The sequence below is a fragment of the Vanessa atalanta genome, chromosome 2 (assembly GCF_905147765.1).
Source record: "Vanessa atalanta chromosome 2, ilVanAtal1.2, whole genome shotgun sequence".
Classification (NCBI taxonomy): Eukaryota; Metazoa; Arthropoda; class Insecta; order Lepidoptera; family Nymphalidae; genus Vanessa; species Vanessa atalanta.
The window spans coordinates 1,136,304-1,151,450 of NC_061872.1; the positions used below are offsets into that span (position 1 = coordinate 1,136,304).

General features: G+C 32.2%; 1 protein-coding gene across 1 annotated transcript in view; it reads left to right on the forward strand.

The window, feature by feature from the left end:
• LOC125070726 overlaps positions 1-14,838 on the forward strand; it is a 31,562-nt gene extending 16,724 nt beyond the window's left edge. Inside the window, exons 3-12 of the mRNA XM_047680671.1 lie at positions 2,253-2,399; positions 2,709-2,897; positions 4,472-4,622; positions 4,820-4,951; positions 5,612-5,779; positions 9,273-9,462; positions 10,270-10,421; positions 11,864-11,979; positions 12,069-12,227; positions 12,321-14,838. Of these exons, the coding sequence (XP_047536627.1) occupies positions 2,253-2,399; positions 2,709-2,897; positions 4,472-4,622; positions 4,820-4,951; positions 5,612-5,779; positions 9,273-9,462; positions 10,270-10,421; positions 11,864-11,979; positions 12,069-12,227; positions 12,321-14,824 (3,908 nt within the window). The 3' untranslated portion in view covers positions 14,825-14,838. The remainder of the gene's footprint in view (positions 1-2,252; positions 2,400-2,708; positions 2,898-4,471; positions 4,623-4,819; positions 4,952-5,611; positions 5,780-9,272; positions 9,463-10,269; positions 10,422-11,863; positions 11,980-12,068; positions 12,228-12,320) is intronic.
• Positions 14,839-15,147: the final 309 nt, after the last annotated feature.

Below are 15,147 nucleotides of genomic sequence, written 5' to 3' on the forward strand. Positions count from 1 at the left end.
TTTAAATAGTTTGTTAAATGACGATTCAAAAGTACTTGTAAAAGCCTACTTGAATAAAGTATATTTTGATTTGATTTGATTTATGTTTTGTTGTATGCTGAATTTTCTTTTTATATGTGTGTTTTAATATGTATATGTAAGCACAAATTTTAATTTTTGTCAAAAAAACACTGGATGTACTGGGTATTGAAACAGCGTTTTTAGATCGTAGCCAAAAGTTTTAATTTGAAGATTAGTTTTAAAATAATTTAAGTTAAGCAATTTGTACATTTTGTAAGAGGTTTTATTATATTTAAACCAAGAGCAAAGGAATATAGTTAAAATAAATGACAAATGATAATTGTTTTATCGTAGTCGTAATTAAAAATTTTATCATGTTTCTTAATTATTGCTGTATTTATTTTATTTAATATTAATCTTTACATAGTATAAAACAAAGTCGCTTTTTCTGTCCCTATGTCCCTTTGTATGCTTAAATCTTTAAAATTACGCAACGCATTTTGATGCGATTTCTTTAAATAGATAGAGTAATTCGAGAGGCAGGTTTTTGTATATAATACATAGAAAATATAGTTAAGTAACACTGATAATTTTAAAAGTTTCTAATGTGATGTCGTAAATTTATACATTTTTTTCGCTTACATTGTAAACGCTGGCTGAACCCTACGAGATAGATCAAAATAATGTACTTCAGTATTGTACACCTTAAAACGGTCTTCAAAAAAGTCCGCGATGGTAAATGTCTATCTCTTAGGGATTACCCACATTGCACCCGTGCGAAGCCGGGGCGGGTCGCTACTAAAATATATAATTATCTTATAGTGCCCTCTATAACAGTAACAAAGAAATAATTAGATCATACTGCATTCTAGTTCTATAATTTGAGCGCTATACGTAGTTCTACTGACATAACAAAGATGGCGTTAGTTTGATATTAACAAATAAATTAAATTAATGTTATTTCAATTAATATCAAAGTATAAATTTGCTTATATAAATACATATACATAAAAATGGTTATGTCAAAACAATTATTGTAAATTTTAGTTCGTTAAATCGAACACAGATGGCGTTACTGTAAGGTTTAATTATTTATATTATTCGTTAAAAAAAAAATTGTTTTTGTTCAAGTTTGTAACAATTGAAAAGATTACACTACAGCAAAATAATTTCTTCTTTACAATACAAGTCAGTGTATCATTGCCAGGAACAGATTTAATACCTTGGCTTCCCTAGGCTTATAGCTGACGTCGCCATCTACTTCCTGTACATTTAATATTGTGAAGAAATAAAATAGGTTACTTTTTGAGATGTGCATTGAACGTTTTAGGGTTTTAAGCGTTGACTTTTTTGTGTGTCCTAAAAATTGTGTGTAACTACTATATTAATTGCTCTCTAACCAAGTTTTAGGAGTAGCTACGGCCGGCCCAAATCACTCTAAAGGGAAATCCACCCTTACTTATTGTACTTATAAATAATCCTATTATATTTTGAAGCACATTTTACAACTGATCATAATATATATTATTTAGATTAGCTAAAACATTTAGGAATAACTTAACAAGTTTTGGGATAGTTTCAGGACTGGCTTTGAAAGTGGTACTTCAACCTCCAAATTGACATAATTTAGTCCTACTACCTAACTCATAAAATATACATTCCGCAAATACTTTATATCAGCCCTTGACCTTTAAAGTAGAAGCCATTTTGATCTGATGGAAAAGTTTGATGTCGATAGAATAAGAAAGTCGCGTTAACGTCGAATGCTCATCGTATCAGATAATCGTACTTTAGTTAGAATTGTTTTTACAGGCAGAAATTATATTCGACGAATGCCTAGAAGTGATACTTCACTTTACACTCTTAAGCTAAAAAATACTTGATATGTTCAATAACAAGTAATAACAAATGTTATGTAACGTAGTACACGAACTAAAATATATAATTAAGTATGTGTCATTTTAATAAAACCATAAAGATCAAAATTCAAAAGGCAAATCATGACATGACATGTTCAATTCTGATTTTCCAAACTAAAAATTAAGCCTGTGCTATCTATTATAAGTGAGTTTAAATATTTTAAAGCTAGTTGCTACGTGTAGTTCTACCTGCGTAAAGCGTTCCTGCAGCTTTTTGTTATATTAATTATTACCCTTGACTTAAAAACGTATCGTATAATCTATATATGTTAATTACTTATACAGAAACCGCTATTTCCACTTTTAATTACCCTCTTTATGTTTGTTTTTTAGAACATAAGTCCAAGAAATTTCCAGTACTGGTGTTCATACATGGTGACTCGTTTGAGTGGAGCTCGGGCAACTCATACGATGGCAGGATTTTGTCTTCCTATGGCAACGTCATGGTCATCACCGTTAATTTTAGATTGGGAATCTTAGGTAAGTTGTTCATGTTATGTTATACTCAAAACTTATATTATAAATAAACTTTAAAAATCACGAATTGTGTCCGCAACACATATTTTTAATATATCAAGGCTTTATAGCTAAATATTTTAGTAGTCTAATAATTTTGTCTATAGAGATACCTAGAAAAGTCGTGATCGAGTTTATATAAACAGGGTCAGGAGTAAGCCCGCGACTTTCACATAGCACACATTTCAGCCGTTACCTTGTTTCAAAACAAGTCTCAAACTTTTAATGTTGACACTGTTCTACTTGTCAAATTACATTTTAATAAATTTATAGGTTTCATGAAACCGAGTATCACTGAGCATGTCTACGGTAACAACGGCCTTCTAGACCAACTAGCAGCGTTACAGTGGATAAAAGATAACATAGAAGATTTAAACGGTGACCCAAATTCTGTGACTCTGATGGGGCATGGAACGGGAGCCGCGTGTGTAAACTTTCTCATGCTATCTCCTATATCTAACGGTGAGACATTTTACTTTAGAATCTTATTACACGACTTGAAATTGTAGAATAGAAGAGCAAACAAAATCAAAATATTCTCGAATCAAGTAAGCTTTTATGAGTAATTTTACATTTTTGAGTTAGATTGATTACAAAGCTACAACCGATACGGAATTTAGAATTTACTGAGAAGATCTAGCAATAAAATTAGTAGATCAGCAATCAACTAATATTGTAAATGATATATATTATATGATACATACTATCAGATAACATATTTTTCTATCTATATACCAATAATTTATAAATTCTCCTGTGAATTAAAATATTCCAAACGTATTCTCATATATCAGAGACTTGGAATAGAAAATGGTAGAATTATTGCTCGTATCGGGCAAGGAAGGTACGTATTCAGAAGGTACGACTGAAAATTGTTATATAGCCTAGTTCTAGTTTGTACCACCTAGGTAAAAGTCTGATACAATATCTCAAATTAAATCAATTGGCTTTTACATTTTCATTGTTAGTTCCTATCTTGCAAATTTCGTAGGCACCAAAAAATGTAATGTTACTAAACAAGAATGATAAAATACGAAAATCATTTTCTGTTCTTCGAGGACAAAAAAGAACTCATTAAATAATGTACTTCTTCCACCATTTCCATTAGCAGGTCCAGTTTTGTTCTTTTCGTAGGTTTAAAAATTTTGTCCCTAATTAAAGTCATAGTAGCCGTTCTGCGATTCTCTGAATCATTTTAATATTTTCTTTCATCATAAAGAAAACTGCTAACGAACGAAAACAATGTTTTGACTAATGATGCTTCATTAACAAAAACGGGAAATTGAGCAAAACATCTGACCCATTGAAATGAGAATAATTAATCTGGGTAGGATTTTGTGTCGTCCACAAAGTGAGCCAGTTCATTGTTGGTCATTGTTAACAATCTCTTCGTCTAAGTTTTGTGAGATGTTTTAATGAAGATTGTTTTGTTTGATTAGATTAAGTTTCTCTTTAACAAAAATGTTATTACTCCATTAGCCAAAATATACCATTTAACTTAGTAAAATTTCGGTTTATTCTAGCTAACACAAAGAATATAAATGAAATTTAGTTTAAACAACTTAATTAATAATTAAATATGATTGGTTACAAAACACATCTTAAAATTGTAGGTTGTGTTTGAAATATATAACCGTAGTAGGAATAGAATAGAATATAAAATAATACATTATGTGTTTATGCATTATCACAGACAATTATTATTATAGCTAGATAACTTAGTGTGAATCAAACCATTATAACCCAGACATGTAATTCTAGTAAATTTTATTGATTTGCTAAAAGGGGACAACTGAATGATGTAGATTTCTCAATTTTGTGTTAGGTTTGTGGACTGTCTGGAAATTAGTAAACACATACTACCATGTAGCTACCGGGTGGTACCAACCCTGATAGTCTAGCAAATAGCCCCTCCACAAAGTAAATTTATTTAAGATTTATTAAATTTATTTATTCATTTAACAAACTATCCAAAATTACTGTAGCTAATTTGCCAATAGCTACGTTAATGTTCCTTTACAACATTTTTGTTGCAGGATTATTCCATCGAGCGATACTTATGTCAGGATCTGCGTTATCTGATTCAGCGATGACAAAGGATCCCACTCAGTACACATTGCAAGTCGCTCAGAGTTTGGGTTGTAATTTAAATTCCAAGAATATGATGGCATGCTTACAAAATAAACCGTAAGTCTATTACAATTCTAATATTTGCTTTACAATAATTCGAAAACAAAAAAATTACTTTTTTATGAAGAATGTTCTTTTCACAAATAACGAAGTCTTGCTGGAATTTTTATTATAATTATTGCATTTTTGTATACACTTCATTAAGAGATAATAATTGATTTGTTAAGTCTTTAATTACCATTTTTTGTTCACAGACTATCAGAAATAAAGAAAGTACAAATACTAGCTCGCGAATTCGAAACAGCGTTAGGGCCAGTGGTCGCCGGTTCATTTATTCCAAGTGAACCATCAAAAACAATGGACGCGTTTCCAAATCTTCTGAGCAAGTAAGTTATTTATGACTCTCACTCGGCAACTTTTATGCAAGTTGGGAATATTTTAGATTTCTACAAAATAGCGACCCACCCCGGCTTTGTATGGATGCAATGCTGATATTAATATATACTAAAGAATGTATTATAACGTTTACAGCTTTTTTGACAATAAGAACCGCTATGTCCCTTCGTTTTAAATGTGTAATATCTTCGAAAATATTAATTACAATTACATGCTGTAAAGGGCCATATTGATCATTATTAAAAGCACAATGTATTTTACTGTAGTACATTATTTTGATCCATATTGTAGGGTTCAGCCAGTGTTTACAATGTAAGCGCAAAAAATGTCTTTATTTACTACTATATTGTGCATGTGTTATACATATGAACCTTCCTCTTGAATCAAACTATCTATTAAAAAAAAACCGCATCAAAATCCGTTGTGTAATTTTAAAGATCTAAGCATACACAAGGAGAGATAGCGGTAAGCGACTTTGTTTGATACTATGATACTGAAAATTTGGCTACCATTAGTTTGTTGTACTCCTGTTTGGCAAGTGCTAATTAACTAAATAGTTTCATTAGTATTAAGGGTAACTTATCACAAGCAGTAAGCGGACACGATACCTAAGATTTATAGTGTATCAATACTTTTATATTCTTTTCCAGATACCAACTGTTAAGTGGCGTCACAGAACTTGAGAGCTATCATGATTTTGGTGTGATAGAGCTCGATCATGGTATTTTGGAGAATCAAAGAGATGAATTCATTACAAAGTTTGCCAAAATAGTTTTTGAAGGAGCGGAAGATGTGACTCTGAAGGAGGTTTTAAAACAGTATGTTTTTAAGAAAATTGATTTTATTTTAGTACTATTGTACTTGTTGTTATTTTAAAAAGGCAATTTTAGTAGTTGCATGTTATTAATAAATTGAGACGTATTTTTTACTAAATTAAGAACTTTGCAATTGTATTATAGAGACGATGTACTATCGTACTTTGGCTGCACCGAAGTGTGAACGTGTATCATATGTTGACCTTTTCACTTTTAAAAAGTATTCTAGATATAAATGTTTTTGTTTAAATAACAACATAAAGCGCATGATGACTCGATAAAGTCAGATGTCTATTGATTTACATTTTTTAAATTTGTATTTATAGTAATTAACGGTATTACAAGTCAAATAAAAATCAGAAGATATATAAGAAATCTTAAACCCAATGCAATCCAACAACACAATAACTTAATATCTTAGGAAATTATTTTAATGAAGTCTTTCAAAAATAAATGTTCTGGCAAATAGCATGTTCCTATTATTTTTCTTTTAATAGTTTTTGAGTAATTAAGTAATTTCTTTTAACGCGCTTAAAGCGAACGCTAGCCACCATTCGCTTGTATCATACAACAAGATCTGACGGCTTAATGTGCTTTCAAGGCACGACAGCGAAAATACCTACGAGAGCAATCTCCACTGACGTATGACTTAAATTTGTCAGGGCGTTAAGAGAAAGATAATCCGTTTCGCAATTTTGCACCGTAATATACAGTATATAAAGTTGAATATTAAGCACACGAAACCTGTTGCACTGTATCAACCTTGCTGGTGTGAGAGCTTAAGTACATAGGAACAACCTTAGTCTACAATATTTGCAATAAATATATCTAAGACTAGTTGTCGAAGGTTTAAGCTTGTTAGAGACAAGCTATCTTGGTTTATTAAGTTTGCCAATTATGACAATGTCAGTAATTAAAATCATTATTGTTTAAGAATAATAACAATATTTGCTTAGTAAAATTTTGCTCGCGAGAAGTATTTCTACGTTCACAATGACGTACGGTAACTTCACATCGCTCTGATCATTGTTGTCTCTACTGTGTTTGCATCAGAGCTCTTTTACGAAGAGTGAAGGCATCCATACAAATAGGTGTACTATTCAGAGCTATAGAGCGCAAAACACCGGTACGGTGTTATCGGCCCTCCTATGATGGATAGAAGGTGACCCAGGGCGGAAGTGGCATTGATGAGCTCTGAAATGTAGCCTTCGGAAGCTACATCTCGTCACTGTAATGAGGGTATCATTTGCTTATCACAACACTTCCATCTCGGGGAGGACGTGGACTCTATCAGAAGCCAAACGAACTGGATGTTCCACAGTATTTGGACAAGAACCGACCTAGTCTTGTCTAGCCTGGAGGACCTTCCGGTCCTGGTTATGTCTAAGCCTCCTGAGATAGATCGGCAACCCATGGTATAGGATCTGATCGTTTTCCCCCCGGTCGTCAGATTTGGAGGGTGGTTTCTGTTTCTATATATTACTATTGAAGGAATTCAGCACTTCTAGCAATCCTTACAGGATAATATCCCCCTGGGCCTCCGAATACTTAGTTTGGGTCTTCTGGGCGCTCAGGGCGTCGCCTGTTGATCGACCGGTCTTTAACCCTTACTGAGTCTCTGAGAAAAGACCAAGTCACTAAGATAGCCAATATAACAAGTGAATAATGGACTATCTGAATCCGTTGCAAATATATCTTCATGTCCAACTTTGTAATTTTGGAGGGTGAAAAAAAAAAATTGCTGATTTCAGTGCTTGGAGTTCAAGCTTGCTTTCTAGAAAAATTAATGAAAATTGGTTCAGTAGTTTAGCCGAAAAAGCGTTAAAGAAAAAGTTACTTTTGCATCTGAAATATAATTATACATTATTCCGTATTTATAATTTTAATTTGGGTATTGTACATCAATCCCACCTAAGATTAACATCATATTTTAAGAGTTACAATAACCTTAACAATTCATTAAAAGAATATCTAAATTTTATTAATATGTTGACGATTTAGTCGCCGAACGGTATACGATAAAACGACTTCAGCACGTGAGAAAAGAATAAACGATACTTTTGCCTATATTTTGATATGGAAATGAAATATAGTTGTAGAGCTATCACATAAATTGCAAATATATGTAAAAAAAAAAAGATATATTAAAAAGAAACCAGCTTAAAAATATATTTGCTCTATCCTTAAATAATAAAACTGCAAGTTTTACGAACGAAAATTTATAATAAGTTGTCCATAGTTAGATTTAAATTAAATTCTTAGCCAATTATTTTAATGATGTATTGATATGACAATTTGCTTAAACATTATAACACCAATGATGTCAATGACCTATGTTCTTGGTGGTAGGGCTTTGTGCAAGCCTATCTGGATAGAAACCTATCACATATTACACCGCAACACAGCAATGCTTTAAATTTTTGCCATCCTGTTAGAAGGTTGAGTGAGCCAATGTTACTACATACCATCATAGTTCTCAAGGTTGTTAGTGCATAGAAGACGTAGAGATGGTAACTACTTACCATCGGGAGGAGTATTTCTAATACAACTTAAAACTATAAGATTTTAAATTAACATGGTTATTTTTATTACTAACAGTATTTAAAACGTCTTGTTCACGTGAACAAGACATTCGTAGATAATGTCGAAATATCGAGCTCCAACAAATAAAAATAAAAAACATGGTAAATATCCCGTTTTAAATACTGTTAGTAACTTAAAACTAGGACTAGTAACGTTCAAATTTCAAGTTCATAATAATCTCCAGCTTACAAGTGAAGATGTTATATGGGTACCAATAACCGTTGCAAAAAAACAACGCTACAAACCTTCACCTCATAAGGAAAGATGGCTTTAATTCAGCTGTCAGAATTTACATGTTACTAAGTAAAAACTATAAACTACTAAATATGATGGTCATATCTAAGACTCGTACGTTCCCTCTCATAAAACAGTTATATAGGTCGATATTATGTGATACTGAATGTTACGACCCCATCAATTTAAATGATATGGACCCAAATAAGTACTTTTATTCGTTCTATATGGAGATCAGCAACCATTTTTTAAATATTTTTACTAGCTAATGCCCGGCCCTCGTTGCAATGATTCTTCAAATAACTTGTAATCTATTAAAGTTGTAAATACATTGAATCAAAAATCGTATTTGTCAGATGATATTATATCATGCGTAGCCAAGAAATTGCAATAAAGCAGTATAGGTTAATTGTCTCTAAGCGTTTCCTCTGAAGGACTTAGCTCAGCTGTAAATTAACTGTCAAATAATATTTGACACAGTCACACATTAATTTAGGATATTTTTGTACTTTACGTTTACTTTTTTATATTTTTAATGACTTCTGGTGCAAGATTTACGACTGTAGATTTTAGGACTGCATTGATAATAATATATTTTAAAAAGGTTATACAATAATGTTTTATTAAATATAAAAAAAAAAGAAAATTCCGTCAAGTTAATCTATTTAAAATTTTTCAGATACTCTCCATCAAAATTGGATCCTCAACGTTGGAGTGTAGAGACAAACCGTGATGTAATTTTAAATCTATTCAGTGATGCCCGGACCTTGGCACCTATGATCAGTTTCGCTAACTACCAATCGAAGGCCAATAGACAATCTTATTTTTACGTCTTTGGCCACAATTCTGTCAGTACGGATTATGCACCGGTAAGATACACATTGTCGGCCTTATCTATAAATAAATATTCTTCTCTTTCTATCATGATTAATTTGACCTTCGAAAAAAGGAAACAGCATTTTTTAAGAGTCACGCCCTATAAATACATCTATATTTCGTCAATTTATTATAATAAGTTAAGAATTGTTAAATATATGTCGCTTTTAAAGCAAATTGGTGTCTGGTTACGTTTCAAAATCGGCTTTGGCTGAATGATTAATCAGATCCAATATTTCAAGTTGTAGACCATTATTTTACATCATAGATTTAATTTTACATGATATATTTAATCTTAAAGAATTTTATCAATTTTAATAAAAACAAAACTAAATTCTACGTACAATGCTTCATCCCAAAAAATATGTTGAAAAGTGGGACTGACCCTCAAGTACTTTTCGTCGAAGATGAAATTAAAAGACAAAGTACCACAAAACGTATACGTAACGTAATCGTACGAGTACGTAGGAAAGTATGTATAGGAACTTTATTTTAGGTAAGAAGGCTAAACTAAAGTGGATGCTGGGCTATCAGTTATTCTACCACTCAACATCAATACTTTGAATATAATTTTGAAGCGTACTTGAACCAATGTAATTAATTACAAGAGACATGAAATTCGTTTTAGTCGCAATCATCACAACTATTTTTTATTCGATTTTTTTGTTATAATATTAAATTCCGCACATATTTTAAACTTTACTTATTCGTGAAATGAAATTAAATATTCTTACTAATTTATGATGTTGTAACTATGGAGTTTTTTTTTTGGTTTTATAAATTTTCGAAAATATTTACAGCTAAACAAAAGTGTTCATGGTGAAGAAATCCCATACGTTCTGGGTATTCCTCTAGGTGGGGCCAATACACATTTTCATTCCGAATACACTCAACAGGAGAAACTTCTCAGCGAGGTGATAATGAGGCTATGGACAAATTTTGTGAAAAATGGGTAGGTTATATTCTACAGTGCTATAAACAACTATTTGCCTTAGAGCTTATAAAATTGCAAATTACGAACTCATGGGTTTAAATCTCGGGAAGTTATTTGTCAAGGAACATTCAGCGACAGCGTCAAATTTAGAAGTTAGCATAGTTTACACTTCCTTACCTTGAAAAAATGTAAAACCATTGGTCCTGCGTCTGAACTCTCGAGGATAGGTCCTTTAGGATAGGACGTTGCTTTAATCGAAATCGATCAGGAGGACAGCTTTTTTTTTTAAGTAATAGGTATATGGACTGACATCATCATCCTCATCATCCTCCTGCCCTTATCCCAATTTTACTTGGAGTCGGCGCAGCATGTCTTCTTCTTCCATACTTCTCTGTCAGACGTCATCTCACAAGTAACATTCTTTCTAACCATATCGTCTTTCACACAATCCATCCATCGTTTCTTGGGTCGTCCCCTACCTCTATATCCATCCACATCCATACTCAAAACCTTTCTCACAACATGGTCCTCATTCCTCCGCATAACATGCCCATACCAAGACAGCCGGTTTCCAGATAGCTTCTCGGTGGGCGGTGTTCACTATTAACCATCATTTGTCAGTCCATATCCAGGTATATGGACTGACAAATGATGGTTAATAGTGAACACCGCCCATAGACTTTGGTGCAAGCAGAAATATTTGCCATTCCATATATTACCAATGCACCACGAACCTTGGGAACTAAAATATTATATCCCTTGTGCATGTTATAGCATTGGCTTAGTCACCTTTCAAACAGAATTCCAACCATACTAAGTGATGCTGTTAGAACATGTGGTTTGGTCATACCTACCAGGACCGGACTTGCAGAAAGCCCTACTTACTACCAAGAAAAGTATTGTAATCCATGTAATTTATTAATAAAAACGTTGAATATTTTTATATAGTATAAATAGTTAATCCAATAAATTTTTAGCAGCAGATTTAAATTCTAGGAGACCAATATAAAACGAATTTACAACAGAAAATAGTAATATTGCTAATAATGAACCCATTTCCTGAAAATTTTGGCTCGCATCAACATCACATTGAAAGTAGATTAATTTATCTCGAATAAATTTCTGGACATTAAAAGTGAATTCTAGAGGAAATTTAATTAAATTCATTTCTGATTTCCTTTAAATTAATTATATTTAGGAATAAATGAGGCAGCAGTTTTATCACATAAATAAGATCTACCCTTAGCAATTTTGAGATAAAATAAATGTAATTGAAAATAACATCTATTTTTATTATCTCCGTCCTTTATTCAATGAAAAAGCAATAGCTTTTATTTAAATTATTTGTTATATGTTGTTTACATTCGAGTGATTTCAAAATTAGAATCTTAATTGAAGATTGCTTATTCAAACTCGTGTTTAAATAATGTTTATTAATATTTCATCCATCGATATTTCAGATCACCAAATACACAAAGTGTGAGCGAATATTTCACATTCGATAAGAAGCTGTGGAACCAATACAACGTGGAATGGCCGGAGTACAATATTGCTCATCAACCGTATTTAAGAATAGGTATTTTTTTATTCGTTTATTCAAAATACATTATTATTAAATATTAAAAAATATACAATAAGCATTATTTGTGTGTTTGATATTTTCAGACTTGCCGCCCTCTATAAATAGTTTGTATAGATCTAACTATACGAGCTTTTGGATTGAAACGTTACCAAATAAAATGAAGAGGTTCATTGTTGATCCTCTTTTCGAGTTTACTCCTACACCATCAACACACAGACCAAAACCTAGCCATAGAATAACAGGTAAAATTGCCTCGTTTCATAAATATTTTATGTGAACCACTTTACACGAAACGCGTATTTCATTATCTATGAATATTTTTAATTTATTCGCAGATCCCATTCGAAAAATTTGGACTCCTCAAGTATATAACCCACCTCACTATAGTTCTCCAACAGCTTATGGTAAATTACGGCCATATTCACCACCTGTATCAAAACCGGATACTGAATCGATATACCGAGAAATACAATTAATAAAAACGCCATCACGACCCATACCGTCCGGTTTAATGGAAAAAACTGTACACACTACTGTAAAACCAATAACTGAAATACCTGTTAAAACATCTAGCGCTACTATCACTCTTGTTGTTTCCCTTGGAATATTATTTCTGGCTATAAATGTTGGTATATGCGGTGTATTTTATTATAAAAAGCGAAAATCACAAATTAGAGAAAGATCATTCGAAGTTTCTAATCAACCTCGCGCTGAAGTCGGTGAAGTGGATGTCATAGGGCAAAAAAGTTCAAAGGACGATAAAAGTGCATTACAAACCTTTAAAAATGGTTGCAGTGTGATCAAATCGATGAGTATAACCAAAATTCGAAGCAATAGCAAAAAAGTGAAAAAGAAAGAAGTTTGTAAAACTCCAAAATCTGACGATTCTGGTGGTTTTAGAGAACGTTTTCAGCTACGAAGGCATTTATCTACCAGTACTCTCGATGCTCACACTAAAGTTAGGGACTGGATTGCAAATGGAGTTATGCATAGATGTTCCCCAAGTATACTGAGGAAATCTAACTCTGAATTAAATGACAATTCATTTATAAATACTAAGCCTTACACAAGGTCTGAAGAATTACTTTCTGATTCAAGAAAAATAACAAAAGAAACTTTAAAAATCAATGAATCATTAAGTCCGAACAATCTTTTGGGAAAAAACTATAGTGGAAAAAACAAAACATCAGAAAAAACAACGTCAACATCGGCTTTAGATTCACATTCATCTCTAATTAGTAATAAGCAATCAACTTTAGGTAAACGAACAAATAAATCAAATGATTCTCTTAGAAGCAAAGGAACGGACAGTATTAAGTCTAGAAAGGTTTCCGTTGCTATCGATGCTACACCTGCAGCTCGAACTAATTCTATTTTAAAGCAAGAACCAATAGAACTTTCGAAATCATTTGATGAATCAAAACATTCCAGTACGGAAAATAAATTACAGAGGTCAAAAACTGATGGTGCAATTATATCTGAAAGTATTAATATCGCCGTAGGTAAAAATGAAGTTACTAAAACTTACACTAATGAGGTAATATTGGCCCTGAACCAAAATAACGCAATTAAAATATCACATAAGCATTCTACTTCTGACCCAGTGACAGATGTTAATTATGAGGTTTTAAAAGAAAAATTACGACGCGAAGCGGAAGTTATTGACATACTTCCTCCAGTTACTTTCCGAAATGAAGTGAATGTAACTTCGAGAGACGACAAAATGAAAGCTGAGCCACTCTCCGCGGAAGAGGCTTTAATGACTATTAAAAGGAGAAATTACCCAAAAGTGCTTCCAGATTTGCCAAATGCACATAAAAGATTGTCTCTACAAACAACCGCTTTTCAAACGTTTCGTGGGTACGTTGGAGGTGGTAGTATTGATAATCAACAAGATAGATCAAAAGTTCCACCACAACCTCCACCGCGAACAACAACTTTGGAACGACGTCTCGCATATAAAAATTCTAAGCAACTTTCTTCTTTTGACGTTTCAAACGTGAAAAAGATTTCTGAATCTGATATTTCAAATAGGAATTACGAGAATATAGATAATTTGTCACCTGTAACTGATAAAAAGTCATACAATAAATCAATTGAATCTGTTAGTAGGAGTGATAAATCGGGTAGTCACCGAGAATATCCTAAGGTGATTATTGCATCTAGTGATACACCGTGTACTCCAGAACCAACAATTTTCATCAAACCTTCACCTAGTCAAATTGAAATTCCATCAAACGGACCAAGGGTTAGGTTACCTGATGATTTTCATTCACACGCCTCGGGATCTGTTACTTCTTTTTCTTCATTTTATTCTGATGATGATATAAATGATGAAGTTGATGACGAATTCCTTGATAATCTCGCTGAAGATAGATTAATTCAGGAATTAGTTGGTGGAGTAGAATCACCAACAGATATGGATGTTTTAGATTCAAAAGGCCCAGAAACAATATTTGAAAAGAAAGTGGAAATTGTACCAGTTAAAATAAACACAGTACATATCGATCCAAAAAGTAAAGAAAACTATGTATGTATTTCAGATTTACTTTTACCTGATGTAAGCAGCTTGGAACAAACAGCACAAATAAAGGCCAATTTCAGTTTGAACAAGTTAAAGAACAGAAGTGAAAGTATAAATAGTCCTCCCGAAAAAGCAGTGAAAGTGAAACCAAGGAAAACAATAAAGCCTCCGTCGATTTTAAATAGAGCTACAAAAGGCAGTAGCGGTAGTAGCTTTAAAAGTAAATCTGATTCTAGCAAATTAGAACATTCAAATTCTGGTTCATCCAATGATACGGAGACCAGTACAGGAACTGTACGTAAAGTTCAATTGTAGTAATATTGTTTAGATTGAGAATTAATTATTAGATGAGATTTACATGTAAATGTAATTTAGATTATAATTAATTATCAATGCAAAGAATAAATTTTAACATAATGCATTTAGTAAGGAATATTAAGCTTATTTTTTTTATTTGTGTATTGTTTGTTAAATCGAAATATGTATCAGATACAAGTAGATGATGCTATTCAATAAAGCTTTAAAATTAATTTAGCATTAGTGATAAGTGGTTGCTTTTATTTAAATCAATAAGCCTTAAATATAAATGCAACGTGATGAAGGAATGAATAATATTTATTAAAAATTTGACCAATTTG